Source organism: Clupea harengus, chromosome 3 (assembly GCF_900700415.2).
Source record: "Clupea harengus chromosome 3, Ch_v2.0.2, whole genome shotgun sequence".
NCBI lineage: Eukaryota > Metazoa > Chordata > Actinopteri > Clupeiformes > Clupeidae > Clupea > Clupea harengus.
The window spans coordinates 9,869,795-9,894,421 of NC_045154.1; the positions used below are offsets into that span (position 1 = coordinate 9,869,795).

At 46.4% G+C, this 24,627-nt stretch overlaps 1 protein-coding gene across 2 annotated transcripts in view; it reads left to right on the forward strand.

Moving 5' to 3' along the window:
* srgap1a (SLIT-ROBO Rho GTPase activating protein 1a) overlaps positions 1 to 24,627 on the forward strand; it is a 102,844-nt gene that overhangs the window by 43,424 nt on the left and 34,793 nt on the right. For both annotated transcript variants that reach the window (XM_031564517.2, XM_031564519.1), the window contains exons 3-8: positions 639 to 801; positions 8,285 to 8,347; positions 13,670 to 13,840; positions 14,713 to 14,841; positions 18,336 to 18,557; positions 20,225 to 20,326. In XM_031564517.2, the coding sequence (XP_031420377.1) occupies positions 639 to 801; positions 8,285 to 8,347; positions 13,670 to 13,840; positions 14,713 to 14,841; positions 18,336 to 18,557; positions 20,225 to 20,326 (850 nt within the window). The remainder of the gene's footprint in view (positions 1 to 638; positions 802 to 8,284; positions 8,348 to 13,669; positions 13,841 to 14,712; positions 14,842 to 18,335; positions 18,558 to 20,224; positions 20,327 to 24,627) is intronic.

Consider the following 24,627-nt stretch of genomic DNA (forward strand, 5'->3'; position numbering starts at 1 on the left):
TCCCCTTTCCCTCTTCCACCAGATAGTACGCATTTTTATACAGTAATTTCCTCTCCCCCTCCATGCTCAAAGCTAACTCTCCCTTCTGTACTACATGTAAAAATCTGTACTAAAAATGTGCTGCTGCAGCAAACTGTGGCTCACTCAAATAGCTCATGTCCCTCTAGGCCCGCAGTCCTCCAGGCCTCCAACACAGGTTTATTTTGGCGTGTGTGTGCGCGTGTGTGTGTGGACGTGGCAGCCGCGTGGCCGTTCCCCTGTTAGCATGGCTTTGTCCCAGAACCACGCCTCTACAGTATGCCCCAGAAATGTCGCTGTGTAATGCAGCTGCAAAGAACACACTCGCCACACACATACAACCACACACATATCATGCACACACACACACACACCACATAGGACACGCACATGCGCACACACACACACACACACACACACACACATGGAAGTTAGTGACTCCAGATGCTGCTTTGTAGGACAGTAACCATCATGGGATAGAGGAGAAACAGGCTTTTGGCATTGGTTATTTTTCTGGTCCCATTTCTTACCTATATCTCTTCCTCTCCCTCTCTCCCTAACCCATCCTGCCCCTTTCTCTCTCTCTCTCTCTCTCTCTCCCCCCCCCTTTCTCTCTGTAGAAAAGATCAGAACCTGTTGTCTCCAGTGAACTGCTGGTACCTGTTGTTGAACCAGGTGCGACGGGAGAGCAAGGATCACGCCACGCTCAGCGACATCTACCTGAACAACGTCATCATGCGCTTCATGCAGATCAGTGAGGACTCCACACGCCTGCTCAAGAAGGTACGCGCCATTTGTGTGTGTGTTGATCTAGAGCTTATTTAGTACACAGGCCTAATGAGGACAGCAGAAATGTAGTCTCTGTACCCATTGTGTGTGTGTGTGTGTGTGTGTGTGTGTGTGTGTGTGTGTGTGTGTGTGAGAGAGAGATTTTTTTCTGTCTGTTTCCTTTGTGTGTGTCTGTGTTTGGTCATTGAACAGATGAGGGCTGGGTTGCTCTCTTACAGGTTATTTGTTCTCATGTTCACATTTCGCAGTCACAGAGGAAAAACAAACTGGACACAAGAGGTAGAAAGGTAAAGGCAATGCCATTGGGTTCATAGCTCAGCTCAGAACAGAGGAGTCTAACTGGGGAACAAGGAAAAGAGGAAGAAAGAGAGAGATGTTGAAGAAAGAGAGAAGATATGTTAGAGAGAGAGATGTTGGAGAGCGAGAGAGAGAGAGAGAGAGAGAGATGTTGGGGAAAGAGAGATGTTGGAGAGAGGGATGTTGTTTATGTGGGAGAGCTGAGCAGCCCATCCTGTGTGGAGGGCTCAGGGTCCTGTCTGCTGCTGGGGACGACAGGTCGGCTCTTCCTCCTCCCCACCAGGCCCCACGGACAGGAAGTGGGAGGAAGAATTTCCTGTTGTTTTAGCATTGAAGGTTAAAGGTCAGAGGTTAGCTGTGCCTTGCATGTGTGAGCCCTGATGAACTGTGTGTAACACACACACATAACAGACTGCATTCTGTTCAGGCCGGGGCACAGGAGTGCTGAGTCGGCTTTTTCTGCTGCGGCTCAGAAACGTGCAAAGCACACCTGTCCAGCCACCCACACACACAGAAACACACACACAGAAACACACACATCATACCATCCTCTCCAGCACCAGGATGTACTCCTATCCACCTTTGTCCTCTGAAGCCTTGACATACGCCCAGAAACACTGACTCAGATTTGATTAAATATGCCATCCCACTTGCCTGTGAGATATTATGACATGAATCTGACGAAGTGCAGCATAACACACCTATTAATGCATCTTCACATCAAACTGTCCTGGCCAGCCACATTCTCAATCCCCCTGCCCTCCTCCACACACTGAATTATTACATACACCATCACAGTCTAATCATGGCATCAGGTGTGTTTATGTGTGTGTCACACTGAATAGAGTGATGATGTCCTTGTGTGAGTGCAGTAGTGGCTGCAGTGTGTGTGTTTGTGTGTGTGTGTTAGAATGTTTGCTGTTTGTGTGTGTGTGTGGGTGTGTAGGGATTGCAGGCAGTTTCTCACTTGAGTGTGAAAACAGACGTGTCACCTAATTAGAGCAAAGCTGCAGTAATAAGACACACAGCAGGGAAAGCCCCTGCACTCTGATTTCCTCAGGCCTGCGTGTGTGTGTGCACGCGCATGCGTGTCTGTGTGTGTATTTATATGCTGTCTGTTTTTGTGTGTGACTGTGTATGAATGTTGGCTTGTGTGTGTGTATTTGTGTTTTTTGTGTATTTGTTGATGTGTGTGTGTGAGAGAGGCACAGGTGTTCACCTGGCACAGTCGTTCTGAGTCTCCTGCTGTTGTCATAGCGACCCATAGTGGGTTTGCGGTGTAATTTGCCCGCTCGGGCATCAGTATGTGAGACTTGCCGTCACACACTCCTGTCACACACGCCTGCTGATTTCTGTGTGTGTTCCTTGTTTACTCCCCTCTGCCTCACACACAGGCTTTGGCCATCACACGTTCTAAGGCTTACATATTTACTCTGGCATGTCCTATTCTAAAACTATCCTTTAGTTAGCGCAGGTCACACTTTATGCCAAGTGTCCTTAGGTTTTATGCACTTAAGATCATAACATAGTATGCACTTCTTTGACATAGTATTGTTAGCAGTAGAGTATGGTAGGAAAAACATCTACCCTACTACTGCATTCTGTGTATTTGGATGAATTCTCTGCGTTTCTGTGTGTGTATCTGTTTCCTGTTTGTGTGGTGCAGCACGGCAGCCGATGCCAGGTTGGGAAGTTATAAGATCTGCAAGCATTTGTTAATCTAACTTGATAAATAGGAGTGGTAGATGTGATCAGCAAATGGCTTATAACTTTGGTTATTGCATTAGGACCCAAGACATACTGGCGCCCTCTTATTACAACCCCCTGACCCAGATGCAGGTCAGATGATTTACTGAATTTGAATCAGTATCAGGTGTGCTTTAGTTGCACTGTGTCAAGGTCAGTGGTGTCTGGAGTGATCTCTCAAAACCCTTCGTCAGGGTTGAGACATCTATCATTGGCAATCGGTATGACATCAAGATCATATTTCACATGAGATGATGCTCTTAAAGTAGCATACCACACTCTTTGGGTTTATCCATTGACATATTTTATACTCACCCAATGATCCATGTTTTATAGGCTGATAAACAAATGGTTCCGTATTTATGATATGACCTCTGTTCCTCTCCAATTACATGTTAATACCTAGCCTGCATATTGATGTTAAAATCAGCTCCACATGGCAGTGCATGGTGGAACTAGCACTTGAATGGAGTTTACAAATTATTGAGACATTCTGGAACATCGAAGGAATATTATTGAAGTGCATGGATACAGGACTGACCTGGCTCTGGGAGCCTTACTCCCTGCATTTACTTCCAGTTTTTATCATTTATACTTGCGGTTATTATTTGTCAACCAGTATTTCATTGATTTTATCCCCCCCAAAACACACACACACACACACACACACACACACACACACAGTCTCTCCCAAACACACACACAGACACCCTTAGTGTGACAGCCCTGCTTTGTCACAGTGGCCTGGAGTGAGTGAGTGTTTTGTATGGATTTGTCCCAGTGCTGTTCATGCTGGGCCACGTTAAGACCCCCCTAGGAAAGAATTCCGCATCCAGCTGCTGACTGCATGGGGATTGATTTTGGTAGTGTTGTGAAACATGGCCCTCCAATAATGTGAGATGGGTGTGGACAGTACAGTAATGTGCTCTACTTTAATGGAACCCACAAGAGCTCAGTTAGTGCTACAGGACACACATACACACACACGCACGCTCACTTACACTCATGCTAGCACGCACACACACACACATGCACAGTTATATTCTCTCTTTTACTGGCTGCCCAATTAGATGTTCAAGACTCCCTCTCACAGCATTGTCTCATCATCATTGTATGATGATCATCTTAATGATTCTGCGTAGAGTTCTCTGTTGATTTCTCATGACCCAGTTAACCTCATACACCAAGAACACTGTAAATTGAGATTGGCTTTTCTCATAGATATCAGTTCCAGGATAGCCATAGTTTTCCCTGCTTCCACTGCTCCTCCTGGACTCTGGCAGGCCCACATAATAGCTGACTCAAGTGGTTTGTTTCTGGGGCAGAGTGTCTGGCTCTGGGTGGAACATCACTGTCAGGCCTCTAGCAACAAGGTGGCGGTGGATGTCTTCATCACGTGCAAGGCTTATGAAGTGTGAGAGTGCGGTGGGTTAAATCCATGGGCTTGAGAATGACTGAGGAACCGTACTCCCACTAAGCATCTGGTAAAGCCATCCATAAGGGAGAGAGGGAGAGAGCTGTCTGCAGATTTGAGTTTATTCTATGGAATTTAAGTAATAAAGACATCAAGCTCATTCTGTGTGTTTGTGTGTGCTTTATGGTGTCTAGCTATGTAGGTCTGGTACGTGAGTGAATATATCTTCTTTGTGAGTGTGTTTGTGAACCCGATGTTGCGTGCTGGTGTGTGTATAAATGTGTGTGAGTTACTGTGTACTCATTGAGGTGACTTTGCTCTATTTATACGACTAATGCTGTTTGTGCTCTACCTCCCAAGAAGGGAATAAAAGCAGAACAGGCTGGAAGTGTGTACGTGTGTGTGTGTGTGCGTGTGTGTCTGTGTCTTTGTGTGTGTCTGTGTGTGTGTCTGTGTGTGTCTGTAGGAGGCCACAGAGTGCTCTGTTTGTGTGTGTGTGTGTGTGTGTGTGTGTGTGTGTGTGTGTGTGTGTGTGTGTGTGTGTGTGTGTGTGTCTGTACACTTAGCTGCTCTTGGCAGTGAGTAATACTCCTGTTGTTAGGTCCACATGTCCTTACGTTGCCATCTCAGCACCTGTGAGTCACACAGGAAGTGCTCTGTCCTGCTGTAGGGTTGTGTGTATATATGTGTGTGTGTGTTCAGTGGATGCTCCAGGTGGCTACAAATCTAATTACCTGCTCTGTCTGTGGGCCAGTGTGTTTATGAACCTTTGTGTGAGATGATGGTAGTGTTTGTGTCTGTGTTTAGTATATATTTCAGGTGAGTACACATCTGATATCCATGTGTAGTCATCAGTATAGCAAGGGGTTTGTTCAGTGTTCTTGGCATGCTATGTGCAGTTTTGTGTGTCTGTGTGTGTGTGTGAGAATGTGTTTGTGTGCATGAGTTTGGTGGTTTTATGTGTTTGTCATTATGTCAGTCTATCCTCCAGTGATAACACCTGACTTGCATGTTGCCACAGCGTGATGTGTGTGATCCATCATTTAAGGTTGATCTGGATTACTGATCTCCGGAGCACACACACACACACACTCACTTCCTTCTGTCCCTGGCTTAAATAGCTTAGATCTTCCTCGTTATGTGGCTAGAAAACTGTATGTCACATTCCCTTTCATTATTTCTTTCCATCTTTCACGCTCTCTATGGCTTTTTTACTCTCTCTTTCTCTCACACACACATATAGAGTAGTCTGACAGAGTTATGCCAGGAGATTCTGCTCTTTTACATTTACCATTCATTACCAATGGCTTATGGGAAAGGCAACAAAACACCTGTGACCAAAAGGATTGTTTACAAATATTGAGTCTGAGATCTGTTTTGATTTGCCATCTAATTCAACCGTAATTGAAGTCACTGTCTGAGAAGACTGTTTATGATGCAGATGCTTGTTAGAGTAGGGTCTGGTAACTTAAGTGTAACAGCCTGTCTGCCCTAGAGGCTGTTAGCTGTAACAGTGTTAACATCTGTTTACACTTACCTGCACAGACTTAAACACACACACACACACACACACACATACAGAGTTCAAGTTGGATGCCTTAACACTCCAGAAGGGTCATGACCTCTCTGCATCATGACTTGGGCCTCCTTAGCCTTAAACTCTTATCAGCCCTGAACATCACCTTTATCAGCAGACTGAGGCTTTTAAGGGTTAAAGGGGATCATATGGGAGGATTACTGTGACCTGGCATTGCCCTTTACCTTCCTACACGGCCAATCCAGATCACTGCACCTGTGGAACTGACCTTGACCTGGGTCAGCAACCTGAACGAAAGCCAAATGGCGCACCAGGCCGATGATGCCATGTGCAACTCCTTATCAGACATATTCTCGATTAGAAGTAGCTATATTACAAAAACCATCCGTGGTGAGTGAGAGTGGTGTGAAAATGGTAAGCAAACACTGCTTTGTTTGCAGTTTGCATATCTGCAGTCCTAGGTCTTCCGGTTTCCCTTATGTAATGACTGATACAGACTCTCTCTCTTTGTGTGTGTATATACACACAATATATACTGTATACTAGTAAAGACCTGTGTATATATATATACACACAATATATACTGTATACTAGTAAAGACCTGTGTATATATACACACAATATATACACTAGTACAGACCTGCTGGTAAGGACAGTTATTTCCTCTCACGCAGGCGCAGTATGTACATGCTAGTTGGCCGTTGGTTGTCGTCTTTGCGTTGTGTTCATGTGTAACTTTTTGGGCCGTTCACCCTTCATCGCCACTAGTTCTTTGATGTTGGTTCGTTGTGTCTCTGGCTTTACCCACATCACGGTCAGTTCTGGCAACCACACGCTGCTCCCATAAAGCTTTGCCTTTGGAATTAGTCCTGACCGTGTAAGCAGACAGCCATGTTTTGGGGATTTAGATGTTCTGGTGTATTTCCTGTTTGTGGGGAACTACATTATATTGAGTTTAGAAGCTGCAGAGGAATGAAAGAGCATGAAATATCCATAACTTGATGGATGGGATGAGATGGATAAGCCGGTTTCTGCTGTGTCATGCCATGCTCTATTCCTCTCTGTGGTGTTATGCTATGCTGTGACATTATCTCCCGTGCTTTGCTGTTTTGCTTTTCAGCGCAGTCATCCCACCCTGATACAGGGGTATAAGAGCTTATCGGAGATGAGCTGAGATTGGCTGCAATAAGATTAGTGCAGAGGTGATTGAGTTAGGGGGAGGCCTGTGCGTGCTAAGCATCCTCGTCGGCAGCCTCAGACCCATCACACAGCACTGCAGCTCTCCTCACTAAACACCTAGACCAGCTATTGCGGGAATAAATAGCTTATTAGCTAAGGGTTACTATAGGACAGGCATCCAAAAACGGTGCAAGGTATGAAACTTTCCGATTGATGCATTGATTTGTTAGAGAGCACTCCTGGCTATTTAAAGGAATGGAGGTGTAGTATAGATGGCACAAAGCAAGAATGCCGATTAACAGGCAATGCTACTACAGCCAGAGTAGAGATAGTTCAGCGAAGATATTTTATCCATACCAGGATGATGACAGGTTATACAGTCAGAATAAAACGACTCCAAAGATGTGAATGTTACACAATTACATTTAAATGTCATATTTAATTCAGGCAATGGGCACGTAACTGGTAGCTCCAGTTCCCATATAGATCAACCTTTGGGGTACTGGTAAGTAGCATCTCCACAGGAAGTAACAATTGTATGACACTTAGTCTAAATAGGTCAGTTGTGTTCTTTGGGAGGTAAATGTAGTGTTCTCAGTAGCTGAATAAAGTGCTCCAGACAATCTAATGCAGATCGTGTCCCTTACCATCTTCATGTTCCGGAAATACTCTTAGACGGAAATGAATTCCTCTTGTTACTGCCTTCATGTGTGCACATGCATCTAAATATTCACTGCAGCCGATCTTTCATATGTAATGTCTTTAGTTTACCTTTGTGTGCTTCCACACATGTGGGTTGAAACACTTTGCACACCCAGATGTGCATGTGTGTGTATGAGTGGGTTTGTTTGTATGCATATAGCCTGTGTCATCTTTCAACGCTTCCTTGCAGTTCCCATCTCTTTCAAAGCCTCCTCACTCTTCATAGAGTCTTATGATGCTCGGGATCTAGCAAACGCGCCATCTGTCAGCCAGCGATCGCATCTCCAGCAAACTAAAAATAAGAGCTTAGTTACCTGCGCTCTGAGGGAGGCTCTGTCTGTCTGTACGTCTCTGCAATTCTTCCTTTCTTTCATGTCTGTCCAGCTGTCTTTCAGGTCTCTCTCACTTAGCTTTAATCTCCCTTTACGTCTTTCCTGCATAAGCAGACATCCTGTTTCACGTTCATCATCATCGTGGTCGTCCCACATTGCTCTGGGGAGAAAGTGCTGTAACTAATGATATAATACATGATATTACTGTGATTGAAAAATAGTTAATAATATTTATTTTCTCTCTCTCTCCCCTTCCCTCTCCCTCTGCAGAGTAAAGAGATAGCCTTTCAGCTGCAGGAGGACCTGATGAAGGTGCTGAACGAGCTCTACACGGTGAGTGCTGGCCCCCCCCCCCACTCTCTCTCTCTGCCCTTCTCTGAAGGTCTTCTCCGTTTCCACTCCTGTGCACGGACTCTTGACTGGATCTGCAGTATTTAGGGCAGAACCAGCCCAATTCCGGCCAGCATTCAGTCCTGCTCATGGTGCAATCTTAGTCCCCACTCCCTCTCTACCTGGAGTCAACATCTCTGCCCTTAGAGGAGCCCATTCCTCACAGACTCTTTGAAAAGAAGAATGGGCCATTTTCCTCACTTGTTGATTGAAATAGTAGTATGTGCCTCCAATGGTTTCAACAACATGGAAAAGGACCCTTATTTATACAGTATGTGCTCTCAAAGGGATCAAACCATTAGCGTTCTAGATTTCATAGTAATGGTTTTGTCTAAAAGGGTGAATGAGCAGTTTGCATTAGCAGGAGTCAGCAGTTTGCTCTCTTCACTGCTGTCTGAACTGGCAGTAGTAGCTCTGAGTTACTAATCACAGATGGGTCATGCTTCACAAACTCGACCTTCACACACACTGGGAACATAATAAGAGCCAGCGCCGCTGGTCTAGTTGCTCCTGGTCATTTGAGTGGCCCAGTTAGGTATCAGAGTTGGCCTAAGTCACCTGCTTCTGTATGGGCTTCAGTGGGGCACGCTAGCTCATGTTGTTTCTGTGGTGTTCCGCGTACAGTGTAATCCTCAGTTCTGATGAATCACTCCACATTCAGATAAATTGCTTGTTTTTAGTAGGTTATAAGTGCTCTTTTGTTTAAGTAGGCAGCTGGCCTGGACTTCACTCACATGACAAAATGGGATTCTTTTTATCTTTTATAAAACAGTTTAAGTGTTTATGGCTGAGTCAGATGATCGTCATAGTGTCAGAATGATAACCAATATCTAGATCAGAGGTATGAGTCTGATAATGAGAGGTTCTGAATCACACACAAGCCCACACACACACACACACACACAGGAAATTATATTCGGGAATGAACTACTTCCAATGACCTCAGCTGGATGTTAGCAACAGAACAGGCACCTTTGACGAGGAACTGTATGTTCTGTCTCTTATCACCAGTAACACCAAACAATCCAGTCTCCACTTCCTGCTTCCTGCTGCACAAGCAGCCCATCTGCCATGGCTCATGGTCAGGCCCACAGACCCAGCCCGTGGTATTTACCCGTGCAGTTAGACACAACAGTGGCTTCTTCTGTCTCTCCAACTCTCCAGAGAGGCAACAGTAATCCATCTGGGACTGTTTCCTGGTGTCACAGGAGGCTGTCGCTCTGCGCTCATCTTGAAATAAAACCTTTGGTGTGTTGACTTCCCAAAGCGCTTTCCTCCTGGGGGTGATGCTTTTGCACTCGTCACTATGGTAATTTTGCAACAGAAGACAGGGAAGATCATCTATCTTGTATTTACCGAGATCAGAAATATAAGAAATAGCTTTGTTTGTTTTGTTTGTAGAAAACAACTACTGTACTAGCCACAGAGACACAGACGCAACATGAATGCACGGCTGGTGCTGTCTGTCTGAACTGGTTCACCCTGTGGAGAGGGAGACATTGCACAGTGGGGTCCATTGCATCAGAACGCAGCGCCACCACAGAGGACCACAGCCAGCCAAAATAACAGGCCCGGTGTGGCGCTAAATTCTGTCCTTCTAAAACGAGCAGAAACACAAACAGTGCCACGCCGGCTTCCCGACCAGCGAGTGGGAAGGCGAAGGCCTGTTCCTGGCCGGCCGGCCGGCTTAGTGGCTTCCCCAATTATCCTCCCCCGGACTCGCCGAGCGCAAGCACCATGCCAAGCTGGAGGACCAGGGCACAGAGAGGCCAGGCCACTCCCTCTGCCTGTGTTTACTTTGGAGGAGTACAGGAGGATCGTTGGCATAGTGTGCTCTTTTTCCTTTTTTTCAGTTTGAGGTTTGTGTCAAGGCATACAGTAAGAAAATGGACAGCGACGGAGGCCAGGCCGGCTGCTCCTGGTTTCCACTCTGGAGCCAGTAACCTTAGATGGCCTCAGACTGCCTCTGGCAGCCCAGCCCCAACCCCAGCCCCAGCCCAGCCCAGCCCAGCCCAGCCCAGCCCAGCCCAGCCCACCTAGCCCAGCCCAGCCCAGCCCAGCCCAGCCCAGCGGAGCCTCCCTCTGTCCTGCTGGGCTCCTCCACTGCTGCCCTCAGAGCTGAGGCTTAAGGAGCTGAATTGCATGGCTAAGAAATGGCAGCTCCGTCAACTTCGCTTTGTCTCAAGACACACAGATTCTTTGTCTCTGTCCTCTCTGTGACTGCCCCGAGCTCACTGTGGTTTCAGGTCTGATGTCCTGCTCGAAAGATCTCTTGATCTGCTGACTCCCTGAAGCCCTAAACAGAAAACCAGATATAAATCGCCATCGCCCTCACGTCCGTGGGAAGAGAGACAAAGTGGCACAGACATGTGTTGCAGGAGCACCTTCCCTCCGGGTGTAATTTGATTCGCTGTTGTTCAACCTTTCACTGGAATTGTGCACTGTGCCTTTAAGACTATTGCTCAAATGATGCTGAGCTCAGCCCTCAAGCTCACGGAGCTCCCTAGTCTCTGTAGATCATACTTCAGTGGAAAAGCGCCCCTTTATTATTACAGACCCACGGTACCAGAAGTATCCCTGGTTTAGCACCTCCAGTAGCTGATGGTGGTGAAAACTAAACACAAGTGTGAACAGAAGGGAAAGTAATCTCATTCAGTCAGGCTTTTACCCGAGCACACACGGAGCTCACCTTAAAGTATGCAGGGTCAAAGAGGCTTATATATCTACAAGGTTTATGTGTTGTTTTTGAAAGATTTAGCATATTTCTTTCCTTGAATTGAACCCTTATGGCACCTGTCAAATGTTGAAAAATGCTGTGAAGCTAATACCTGGAGAAAGATACCAGGATTCCTATAACAAGAGCCCTGTAAAGGCTCTTAGAGGGGACTTTAAAGGCAGATGGTCTGAAGATCCCTAAAGGGCTTTCTTTTTATCCTCATTACACTTATCACCTGGCTGTTGATTTTTTTCATTTAGCATCCTCTGCATTCTCACATTAACTTGGTTCAAGGTTCCGTTCCTTACCCATGAGTGAGTGAAGCGGTACAGAGATGTCTGCGTGTCTTGGTCATCACGGCTGTATTGTACTTCCTGTCCTTTCTGCTCGCCGTGTGAAAGGGAAGATTTCCTGGAAAAGCTCTAGGGTGATTTAGTTACTGGAGAATGGGTTCCTCCTATTCTCCTTCCCCTAACCCCTCTGCATTAGACTCCATGTCTTGTGTAGTTTGAAATTCCTGGCAAAGAGCAGTGATAAAATCAGAGCGGGTCTCTTGATAGCTGCTCTCTTTCTGTCTGAGACACACACACACACACACACACACACACACCTACACTTACACTTACACACACCTACACACACACACACACACACACACACACACACACACACACACACACGTATGCGTTAATGGGAGGAATCGTGAGTAACGGCTGTGACTCAGCGAGGGGGAAGTGGTTGTTATCTGGGTGCTGTTGGAGCGCAGAGCTAATGTGTCTCTGCAGGAGGCCACAGAGTGCTCTGTGTGTGCGTCAGGGGTGTGTCTGTGTGTGTGTGTGTGTTTGTGTGTGTGTGTCTGCAGGAGGCCACATAGTGCTCTGTGTGTGTGTGTCAGGTGTGTGTGTGTGTGTGTGTGTGTGTGTGTGTGTGTGTGTGTGTGTGTGTGTGTGTGTCAGGGTTGTGTGTGTCTGCAGGAGGCCACATAGTGCTCTGTATGTGTGCGTCAGGGTGTGTGTGTGTGTGTGTGTGTGTGTGTGTCAGGGTTGTGTGTGTCTGCAGGAGGCCACAGTGCTCTGTATGTGTGCGTCAGGGTGTGTGTGTGTGTGTGTGTCTGCAGGGGGCTGTCTCTCATGTAATAAAACATAAACCCCCACTCTGACCCTCTTCCATGGCCCCACGTAGCTGTTTCTACCCCACTACCCTTGTAATGAGACAGACAGACAGCATGAATCTCAATGAAGAATGTATACAATGCAATATATGGGATGGGCACATACACTTACCTACAGTGTAGTATACTGTTATATATAGTATATATTTGGTCTATGTAGAATTCAGTAAAGCAGGTAATGAATTAAGTTGGAATGGTGTGTGTGTGTGTGTGTGTGTGTGTGTGTGTGTGTGTGTGTGTGTGTGTGTGTGTGTGTGTGTGTGTGTGTGTGTGTGAGTGAGAGAGAGGTTGAGAGGGCAATAGTGATAAAGTGGGATAGAGAGAGGGTGTAATAGAGAATTCCTGGAAAATGGATGGGTGGTTTGGAGGTATCAGTGTATCTGCTGTGAGGAGTCTTGAGGACTGGCTGTGGGAGTGAGTGAGGCTGACTGTCTGTCAGCACTTACGTTCCATGAGGGGAGGGGGGATGTGTGTGTCAGGAAGTTGGTGTTGTGTGTGTGTGTGTGTGTGTGTGGGGGGGGGGGGTAAAAGGGGTGTCAGGGGTATATCCCTTTCCCCCTGGTGTCCCATTAGTGTGCAGTCTTTGCATGCTTATGGAAAAATCCTAAGTGTGTTCTTTCCATTCAAGGCGGTATGGGACACAGATTCCAGGCCACTGGGGATGACGTCTTCTAAGCAGTCCTCTGAATTAGCCTCTTTATTGTGTCCCAAGGTCACAGAGACGCCTCACATGTGAAAGAACACCCTGTCTCTCTGGATGACTCTCTCACTTTCACCCATGTTTCGCCACTCTATCCTCAAACTTCTCTCTCTCTCCCTTTCTTCCAATCTTCTCTCTTTTTCTTTTCTTTTCTTCTCTCTCCTCTCTCCTCTCCTCTTCTCATTCACTCCTTAATTTCTCCTCCTGCTTCAGTCTGTCCTTGTAAAGTGTATAGATAAAGATAAAGGCAGGATTGATTTTTGTGAGGTATGGATGGAGATGAAAGCTTTTCTGACGGCCTTTATGAATGACCTGTGTGAACTTTAACATTTACACTTTAGCCTCTGCTCTCCCTCTGCGGATAAAGCCATACTGCTTGTCACACACACACACACACACACACACACACACACACACACACACACACACACACACACACACACAGTCTCTCCCAAACTTGTACTTATACAGATGTAACACACATACCACTCTGGAAGCTAGAACACACTCACACACTCACACACTCACACACTCACACACTCACACACACACACACACACACACACACACACACACACACACAGTCTCTCCCAAACTTTTACTTATACAATACCATTCTGGAAGTTAGAACACACACACACACACACACGTCTGACCCTCTCTCCTCCTTCTCTACAGGTGATGAAGACGTACCACATGTACCACACGGAGAGCCTGAGTGCGGAGATCAAGCTGAAGGATGCGGAGAAGCAGGAGGAGAAGCAGAGCGGGCCCGTCTTCCACCTCCGCCTGGAGGACAAGCACCAGCGGCGCAGCTCCGTCAAGAAGATGGAGAAGATGAAGGAGAAGGTGGGGCTGGACACACACACACACACACACACACACACACACACACACACACAGAAGACCAGATTGCAGTCTTAGACGTTACAGCCGTGTGTTCCAACCCAAGCAGGACATGGGTTTAGTCATAGGTCAGTGAGTTTGGTCTGTGTCACAGAGGCCTATGCCAAACCCCATCCTTCACGCAGCAGTGTGGGCGACAGTGACGGAAACCATTCCTCCATTCTTCCACAGGACTCTACTATAGATCACCATGTTTCGCTCTTGATTCTGTCTTCTTCTCTCACTTCCTGTGTGTCTGTCTCCCTCTGCTAGTCCGGATTGTGTTACTGCTCTGACATTTGATTTACTGGCAATAGGAAGCAACACATTTCTTGTGTCATCTTTCATGTTCGCTTCCTGGAATGCAGTGTGGAATTGCAGTAATATTGAGTGTGTGTGTGTGTGTGTGTGTGTGTGTGTGTGTGTGTGTGTGAGTCAGTGCCCACTGGTCAGTCATGGCAGAACTTGGGTGTGTGAGTAACACCACTGCCATGTCTGGCTGCAGGACAAGAGGAAGAGGAAGTTAGTCGAACATTGTTGCTTTTTTCTCCCCTCTTTTCCTTCTCCTCCTTTAAACGACTGCCAGTGGGGCCTAGTCGAGTCTGTTGTTTCTTAATCTCCCATCAGTGTATTTCTGTCTTTGTTTTGTGTCACATTGGGGAGCCTAATTATGTCTTGCGGTGGTATTTTTAGACGCTGGCGCATGCTAGTCAGCCTGCAGAGTGGAGTTAGAAGCTTAGACGGACACCAAAGCCCGCTGAAGCTGACAATAAAGAACGTTCCTCTAATTATATACCTGTCTCATTTTTTTCTCCCCCCCATCTCTCTCACAACAGCGGGCAGCCAAGTACTCGGAGAACAAGCTGAAGTCCATCAAAGCCCGGAACGAGTACCTTCTGACGCTTGAAGCGACGAACTCCTCTGTTTTCAAGTACTACATCCACGATTTGTCTGACTTAATTGATGTAAGTACCGTGGGAGGCCACGTTATTTTTAGCCCCAGAAACTTTTATATTCAGAAGAGGAACCAAAAGGGATCTGGCAGGCAGACAGTCAGACAGACAGGCGCAGTCCCACAGTTGAGCCACACGCCGACGAGTGTGTGTGTGTGTGTGTGTGTGTGTGTGTGTGTGTGTGTGTGTGTGTGTGTGTGTGTGTGTGTGTGTGTGTGTGCGCGTGTGTGTGTGTGCGAGTAAAAAAAAAAAAATTCTATTATTTCTGAGCCCCTCATTAATGTCCCATAATAAATACATCGGCTGACATTGTCTTCAGATCTGCTTTAATGTGTGTGTGTGTGTGTGTGTGTGTGTGTATATAGTCAGCAACACATGCTCCACTGAAGTCCCAAAGACGGTGCTTTAAATTTAAGCTCTTAAGACCCCTGAAGACAGTCAGCAGGAGAGGAAAAAACTATATATATATATTTTAGTGCAAATCTGTATCTTTTTTCTCTGTTAGCTCTGTATGTTGCAATATACTGTGCAACGAAGCATTCCCTGCAACCTTTGAAGAGATTGTCTTTTTTTATTTTTAAAGTGTGTGTGTACACAGTCATGGATTTAGTTGTGTGAACTGTGTGGTAGGGGATAGAACACTGGTGTGCAGACTGCATGCTGGGATGGAAATTGTGTTGGCTCAGTGGCAGTGAGATGGAAAGTTCTAGAAGCCCTGAGGAGTGGGCCTGCAGGCACAGTGACCTTACCTCCTCACCAGACAAGGACACAGTCGGTATGCTCAACGCCAGGCATGAGTTCCTAATAATATGTTCAGTCATTCTTAAAATTAGCTAACAAGCTCTGAATCATCAACCTCAAACTGTTAATAGCCAGTCCCTGATATGGTTCAGGAACAACCGGTCTCAAGAAATGAAATCATACCACAATATTCATTTGTCCGATGCTGACTTTTTATTGCTTGTAAAATAACTTGCTAGGCTTGAAATTGCCATTGTGTTAATTCCTGGTTACTAGTGTTCACAGGAACCTAATGGTATGACTTACCAGTGACCAACAAGCAGCTATGAAAACAGCTCCCATACATCTAGTTTTACACCCTCTCACATACGTGTAGACCCCCACCCTCTACCATGCGTGCACACACACACACACACACACTCACACACACACATATGAACGCACACACACATGCTCACTCAGTCACTCATACATTCAAATAGTCACTGGCCTGGAAACCCAGTTTCTGTGAATGACTGAGTGGGCCTCCTGTGGGTCTGTCCTGTCTGGCTCGCGTCAGTCTCCAGACGTCCATCTGATCCGTCTCCTCATTCTTAAAAAACATAACCCCTCACCTCAGCCACATCCCCTATGATTTATTTATGAATGCTGCTTCCTGAGGTTTTTTTTATATTTTATTTGTATTTTTTTAAATCATTCACCCCTAAAACAAACACCTCCTTTTCCGGGCCTTTCTGCACCGGGGACCCAGCAAAGAGCAGGGGCCTCTGGGAGGTGTCCTGTGCACCCCTCTCTTGTTCCCCTCTCCAGCCGGGGCTATGGAGGGATGGAGGAAACATGACCTTTCCTCCGTGGCATGCCATCTGCCCTCTCTTCCCGCGCTGTCCATATTTTCCCTTCTTCACCTCCCTGCATGCCTCAAGGAGCACTAGACAGAGGTCTTGTGTGGGTTATTTATGAAGCTAGTTTGACACAAAGGCTTTTTTGTTCCCACATCCAGGCTGTATAGGGGTTCTGAAACAAAGCCTAGTATGAAGCTGATGTTCAGCGTCTTCTGAGGGTTTCTATATGAAATCCCTCATCTGAGGAGATGCTGGGGGGCTTCAGCTGGGCCCAGCTTAAAGCTCAACTAAGTCGTAAAACTAGAGCTCTGTAAGCAACCATGTTTGTTTGGTGCCATTTATGGGCATTCAAGCGTAGCTCAACTAAACTAAAAAGTTAGGTATTGCCGGAGGTGCCTCAAAAATAGTGAGTAACATTAACCGTTAGAGTGATTTCATCATTTACTTGTACATTTACTTTGTGAGTAGTCAGACCAATGCTCGGTTGGACTGTAGCAGTTCAAGTTCAAGTTTATCATACTATAGTAATTATCTAATCATATCAGGCTGAATGACTTTGTCTTAGTAATATCGTGCTGCAGGTGTTCATGTGTGGAACACCAAGAGCATGACCCTTCGAATAATGCACCTGTTATTTACCTAAGGGAGTGTGTGTGGGGCAGTACTGCATGCCTCCTCTCTTTTAGTGTCGTATGCCCCCTGAAGTCTGCCATCTCAACGAGTGTGTTATCAACGAGTGTGTGTGTGTGTCTGTGTTCCCTAGGAGAGTGCGAGTGGTAGTGTTGTTTGGGCTCCTACAGTTTTTATGTAGTATGCCTCCTGAAGTGTGAGGTCTATTTTTTTTTGCGTGCGTGGTATGTGTGTGTTTCCGAGCATGGTGTGTGTGTGTGTGTGTTTATACCGAATGCACTGGCATCTTGAGCCTATCCTGAGTGGCTAAATGGGACTTGGAGCAAAGATGGTAGCACAGCAGATGCAACGCACTGCCACGCGTTGGCCTCGAGCAACACTGAGCTGCCTCAGCCTCCAGCAGGGCATGACGCGTTTCCATCACATCTGCATTTATATGGCATCACTCAGCGGGCACTTAAACCCACGGTGACAAGAGCATCTCCAAAGATGACTCGCAGCACGCTGACGGCAGACTCTCTGAAGTCATGACGCCGGCATTGCAGGCACTCTGCTTCACAGAAAGGAGTACAGATTAGTCCAATGCAGTTAAGCTCTTACTAGCAACAGACACGCTTCTTTACATAACCTTTTGGTGACGATCATCATGTCAGAAGAACTCTGTATACACCTGTATACACACTTTAAATGTAGATAGAGAATTAAGTAATGGTCTTGCTAATCATGACAGTAGGATGTACTGTATGTTCATAATGTGCTTGAAGCCATGGATAAACAAGCATGTAGCAGACAGAAACAGACTTTCCCGTCACCTAGTTATATAATCTGTTGTGTATTTACAAACAGCTGATTAACAGAGGCTCTTGAGCTGCAGTGACTATTCAGCAAGAGCTCTTCTTAAAATGCAAATTGTTTGTTTATTGTCTAAAACTGTCCTAATCAGAACTCATCAGCATCAATGATCCTCATTTGCATAATGTTGTAATTACTGATGATTATTCAGTCTTTTGATTATATCTAGGAGAGAACTTATGAGTGCGGTAGGTGTACAGATGCTCAGGCAGAACTAATCATTTAGCAACTTCAAAGGCCCTGCGATGGAGATCTATGGAATAAAAGCATGACGAGGCATTTTTTTTTTCTTCCTCTCTTGTATGAAATGAGCAACATCAACCAAACATGGGACTGGAAAACTACTTTGTACTAAGATGATGTGTAGCAATAGAGCCTCCCTCTCACTGTGTGTGTGTGTGTGTATGTCTGTGTGTGTTTGTGTGTGTTGTGTGGCACTAGTGCTGTGACCTGGGCTACCATGCTAGCCTGAACCGTGCGCTGCGCACCTACCTGTCTGCCGAGTACAACCTGGAGACATCGCGGCACGAGGGCCTGGACATCATCGAGAACGCGGTGGACAGCCTGGACCCCCGCAGCGACCGCCAGCGCTTCATGGAGATGTACCCCTCTGCCTTCTGCCCCCCCAGCAAGTTCGAGTTCCAGTCCCACATGGGTGACGAGGTCAGTGTTCGAGGACGGGCGTTATGCCACGGACAAACAGGAATCAGATCCCTGACAGGACACCTTCCAGGAAGCTGAGCTCAGCTTATCTTAGGGACATTCAGATGGTTTGCTTGCATGTGCTCTTAGTTAGACTGTAGCAAATCAAATCAAAAATGGTAATTGGCAGCTTGCACAGGAGCAGAATTTACAGTCTGTATGCTTTGGGTTCAGCGGTTGCCTGGTGAGAAATTGGTTACACAGTAATGGAGCTCATCTATCTGTTGAAATACTTTTGTGCTTTGTGTGTATCTGTTGTTGAAAATATAAATAGGTTTGAAGGAAGTTTTTTTTTCCCGTCAAATGAAAGCCTGCAGTATGTTTTTGATGTCAGAATCGTATAACCTAAATGTCCTTTTTGAAAGAGCCGTTTCGTATTTGTTTGAGGCAGCTGTGCAGATTGGGCGTGATAACAGTAGCATGAGCTTGTTTGTGTTGCCCTGCAGCCACCCTGTATGAGTCGAGCAAAGCTTTGCACGGTCTCCATTCGCCAGGCCGCCTCAGATGCAGTTCAGCGCAGATGCTTCAGGGCACCAGAGCAGAAAGACGGTCTAGTTTTCAGCCCAATAACACCAATAACACATTTACCCTCTCTTGCTAACACACTTTGTATAGTGTTGTAGTCTAACTATGCTGCCTTTTTAACTGCTGAACCTAGCTCTGGCTCCATTAAATGTTTGTGAAGTTGAGAGTTAATGCCCGTGAAGTCGTCTCTTAAATGAACACCAGCTTTCTAGAGCGTTCTGCCAGAATGGCGATGCCTCCCACTGCTCTTGTATGAGATCCACAGGAGAAAGCCAGACTTCGTGAAGAGCTAAATGAGTTGTGAATTAGGCAGCTTCGTTTCCGCTTCAAACTCTAAACCTCCAAGTTTTTTTAGTTTTTTTATGAGATGGCTCGGAACAGATTGTTCTTTTTTTTTTTTTTTTTTTTTTCAGCCTCAAGCAGATTTTAATACAAGCTTTTTTTGTTGAGGCCTGCTCACAGACAGGCCGTTTGGAGTGTGTGATATCATGTCTGCGCGTGTGTTTATGGCCCATTGTTATGGGGCTGTCTGGGTTGTTTTCTACATTTTAACGGCAATGAAAACAAAACTGTGGTCTGGCCCTAATGAGGTGCGCTCATGATTGCTTCAGCAGGTGTGGGAATGGCGTGGGGGTTTTGTGTGAGAGGGCTCCTGTCACTCTGGCTGATTTCAGATCAGAGGAAAGAGTCTGTGCCTCAGACGATGACTAGAGGTCAGAAGAGACTTCTGGTACACAGTAGTAGATGTTTTGGTTATACACATCCTAGAAGCTGCCTAGAACAGTGCAGAAAGTGTTGTCCCTAAATCCACTGTAAAACATGTATGTAAAGCCCTTTGGCTTTGTCATTATTTTGCTTCGTCATGGAAATGTTTATGTTTGTTTATACACTACAACATCCAAAAGTCAGTCATTATTAATATAAAGACGAGGGCATATAATTTGGGGTCAAGTTTAGGTAAGGGTTTGTCCCCATCATGGGACCTAGCTTATTCTAACCCAAGTGCAACTGCAACTGTAACAAGAGCATGTGTGATTTCTGACTGTTGAGCCCTGGAGCACTTGCTAGTCTCTGATGGTGTGTGTTGCTCTTCTTCTTCTCAGGTATGCCAGATCACGGCACAGCCCCCCGTGCAGGCCGAGCTCATGCTCAGGTTCCAGCAGCTGCAGTCGCGTCTCGCCACGCTCAATATCGAGAACGAGGAGGTGAGACACAAAAAAATTGATGTGGCCCTTTTCTGATTCAGAGTCGCTAACTGAGAAAGAGGTCAGTCGCTAACTGAGACAGTGATCCTGATCTGATCTGTCTGTGAGGACATGCAGCTTTAAGAGTTTTAAAGGTTGTTGGCAGGAAGTAGTCATCAGGAGTAGTGGAGCTTTGTGTGAACTTTAGGTGAGTTATGTCAAGTTTGAAAGTTGTCATCCGCTGGGAAACTTTTCACACCCACACACACACACACACACACACACACACACACACACACACACGCACACACACACGTCCTCTACGGGTATCTTGCCATCTCTTCTACTTGTCCATTCTGTGTGGTGTTGTCTACTGTTTGAAGGCTGTCCAGGTCTGTTGTGTTTTCATCTGTACTTGGGCTCCCTGACTTAGAATTCTGGTGAATCAGTTCTGGAGATGAGAGAGAAGCAGAAGGCGAGGTACTTCTAGAACCAGTGCTGTTGCTGCTGTGTTTGGGATTGCCATCACGTTCCTCCAACACCCACGCACTCCTTCACACAGACACGTCTCTACAGCCCTTTCTTTTCTTCTTCATGTTTCTTTTCTTTCCCCCTCCTTCCGTATCTGCGGTCCTCTTTCACGCCTCAGTGCTCATCTCGCTCCTCTCCTCCCCCCTACCTCCCCACCCCCTCCCCACTCGGTTTTCAGAGGAGTCGCAGGAAGCAGGGGTGGGAACCAGGGTTCACAGCTGAAGCTGGAAACACAGGCAGGTGGCGGGACTTGTGGATGCAATTTGAAAAGTTTGAAGTGTGTGTGTGTGTGTGTGTGTGTGTGTGTGTGTGTGTGTGTGGGTGTGTGGGTGTGTGTGGGACAGAGAGGAGGCACCAGCCCAACAGACACAAGTCTGCACAACTCATAGCCACACACTGTCACAGTAATAAGTGTTCAAAGCAGGACAGCTCTTTGTCTTTCAGAAAGGCTTGCATGTTCTATTTGTGGCTTTGCACAGTCGGTGCATTCCAGTGCGAGCCTATCAAACCCTGCGGTGCAGAAGGCCTGCTCCCATCCCGTCCCCATCCCATCCCTTACAGCTGTCATGGGAACAGTGTTTGGCTCCGCTCCTCTCTGTCATGACATAGAGGAAGCTCACAAGGACAGGAAGTGAGGTCAGGGCGTTTCCTGCTTTTTGATACTACATTTGCCAGCCTCCCTCATGGGGGTTGGGGGGGTTAGGGTCCCTTTTGCCAACTAATCCGAAAGCTGCATCCCGGTGATGTCGTCAAATGAGTTCTGGGACAGACGGGATAGGATGGTTTTGTTTGGTTGGTTTTGTTTTTTTTTTCAAAGAGGAATTCCGAGGCAGCTGTTTCCTTGACACCCCTACCCTTGGCTTCCACACGGAGCGGGCCAAGGCAGCCGGACTGCTGATGAATAGTTTATCAGCATCAGCTGTAGCCCTCTCGCTCCCACTCACTGAGGGACAGGTGAGGCCTGTCTCAGGACCCTGGCTTCCTCTCTGAGAGAGACGGAGGGGTGAGCGTACCCCACTCTCTGCTGCCTGCAGAATCCATTTTTCAGTCAGTTTGTCTTTTCCCACATTTTCCACTCCTGTGTCACCACTGCATGTATGTGGGTGTGTGGTTGTGTCTGTACGTATGTGTGTGCGCGTGTGCCAATTCATTAAGACTCGTCAAGGTAAAGACCCCAGTGTTTTTAAATCATATCTTAACGTTGGATCAGGGCTCTGCATTTATTTGCGTGGCACTTAAGCGTGGCACTAGCAGTGTTGGAGGGGTGAGACAGAAGCCCAGGATTTTTGCTGAGGTGTTGACAGCTCTTATTTTCCCATCATGCAAAGCTCCTGCCCGCCTGCAGAGCTGCCTCATGGCTGCCACAGGGAGCGCAGGCTCAGCGTGAGGAAGACTAATCTCTGCCTGAGGAAGAGCGCTGCCCCGTCTGAGGAAGAGAGATCTGCCAAATTTGTTTTAGCCGATATAACCCTCTGAGAACTAGATCAAAGCTGGGGTACTTAACCCCCCTCTCCTCCACCCCCCCCCCAAACAATACATAACACAAACACACACACACACACACACACACACACACACACACACAACAGCAGCTTCAACCCTTTTCCTGTCTCATACCCACCTCACCAACTGCTTTGTGTTTAACCTGGTCCTCTCAACATTGATGTGCATGGCACAGTTGGCTCAGTAGAGGTTAGCATCTTTAGTGTCATTGCCTAAACCCACAGGGCCCTATGGCCTTGGGCTACAAACAGCTTCTAATAGACGCGCCTGTAACTGAATCTAGCAGTCGACACCTCTGACTAGTAGTTTACTAAATAATGGATGGTGGCGTGGCAGCTAATACTCAGTCTCACTCAAAACAAACCTCACCGCCAACCTCACCAGCCAAGCGTTTTCTTTTCATTCAGAGACAGGATAGAGGGAGGCAAAGGAGAGACGGATGAGAGACGAGAGGAAGGAGGGGAAAGAGGGGAAGTATAAAGGTGAATTTTTAGTCCAAGCGAAAAGTGTCGCTTAAACAAAAATGGAAGAGGGTCTGGCGACGGCGCATCGCCTGTGGGCTTTCATAGTCTGTCAGTGATGACCACAGAAGACAGGCAGGACAATCCTTAAGAGGTGAATGAGTAATGCTCAGTGAAGCCCTGGGTTTGTTCAGATGTGACTAAGAAAAGTGGGAGTGCAATCAGTCTGTGGTTACACGTGCAGTTTGAACTGTAGAGAGGAGAACACCCTGAGGTTCATGTACTCAGAAAATCTGGGAGAGGCGGCGTGGCGTTCTTTTACAGTTATTCATCCAGGTCTGTGTGTTTGTTTGTGTGTGTGTGTGTGTGTGTGTGTGTGTGTGTGTCTGAGTGACTGTCAAGAAACAGTTGTAGACTGAAGGAGCAAGCCGTTTTACCACCAACATTTAATTTATGTGGACTAGGTCAACCTAATACAGATATCTTCCTGTCCCAGGCCTTTGAATGGACCTAACCTCGGGTTGGCCATGACATGGTATGACAGACCAGGCCCAGATCAGTTCTAGAGTCTATGGCCATCCTGGTTGGATCAGGGTTACCAACTCTCACACCACTCCTGAGAGACGCCTGCTTTTATGTCCTGTGTCATGCTAGCATGAAAAAGAATTCCATTGACTTCAATGCATCTCACGCCAAAAAATATGCCTGTTTTAGTCAATCTCACTGATTATCACTCCTCTGTTGTGTGGTACATATATCCCTATTCACATGTTACATGTATGTGAGTGAATAACAAACTCCCACTAATGCTTAGCAGTAATTTTGTACTGTTCAATTATTCAGTGCCATTTAAGTTGTTTTTAATGGTCTCTGGTCTACTCATGGAGCAATTAACCCAGCATTCCTTTAAGGTCTCTTGAAAAGATATCAATTTAATGACCAGTAACTGTTATGTCATGTACTGTTATGTAAATCATATTTATCAACTTTGTCACCCTAAGGCTTAAACACACCCTTGAGGACCGCTGGAGAGTTTGTGTGTATACTGTGTGTGTGTGTGTGTGTGTGTGTGTGTGTGTGTGTGTGTGTGTGTGTGTGTGTGTACATGTATGAATCACGTGTAAGTACAGGCTGCTTTTTAGGTTTTTGATGTGTGTTAGGTGTGTATGACTTCTCACTGTTTGATCTTTTCTCTCTGTCTCTCTCTCTCTGAGAGAGAGAGAGAGAGAGAGAGAGAGAGAGAGAGAGAGAGAGAGAGAGAGAGAGAGAGAGAGAGAGAGAGAGAGAGAGAGAGAGACTCCCCTTTTCTATTGGCCTGTCTTGGCCTGTCTCTTTCTAACTCTAACCCTTTCTACTGACAAATCAAATGTGTGTGTGTAAAAACCGGAGGTACTGTGTCGGCAGAAAGGATATGTGCCAAACCTACAGAGATCAAAGGCTCAAGAGATATAACTGTTACTTTACAGCCACAATGAATGATAGATGAGTCACAGGTCTAGGAATAAAAAGAGCAAAAGAAAGGGGTTAAAAGGAAGGAAGAAATGAAGGTTATGCAGTGAAGAGATGAGGTGTGGTAGGTTTGAGAACGTGAGATGAGGGGCCGAGCTGTAAAACAGAGTTAGAGTCAGATGAACAGCACTGTGATCTAGATGGAGAGAAAGATGAATGGGTGATGGTTAGTGGCCTGGTACTACCTCTGTGTGTGTGTATGTGCTTGAGTGGTTGTGTGTTTGTGTGTGTGTGTGTGAGAGAGAGAGTGAGAGTGAGTAATGTTATTGGAGATCATCAGGTCAGGCTTCATTGGTTTTGTGTGCAGGGTGTTTCTCT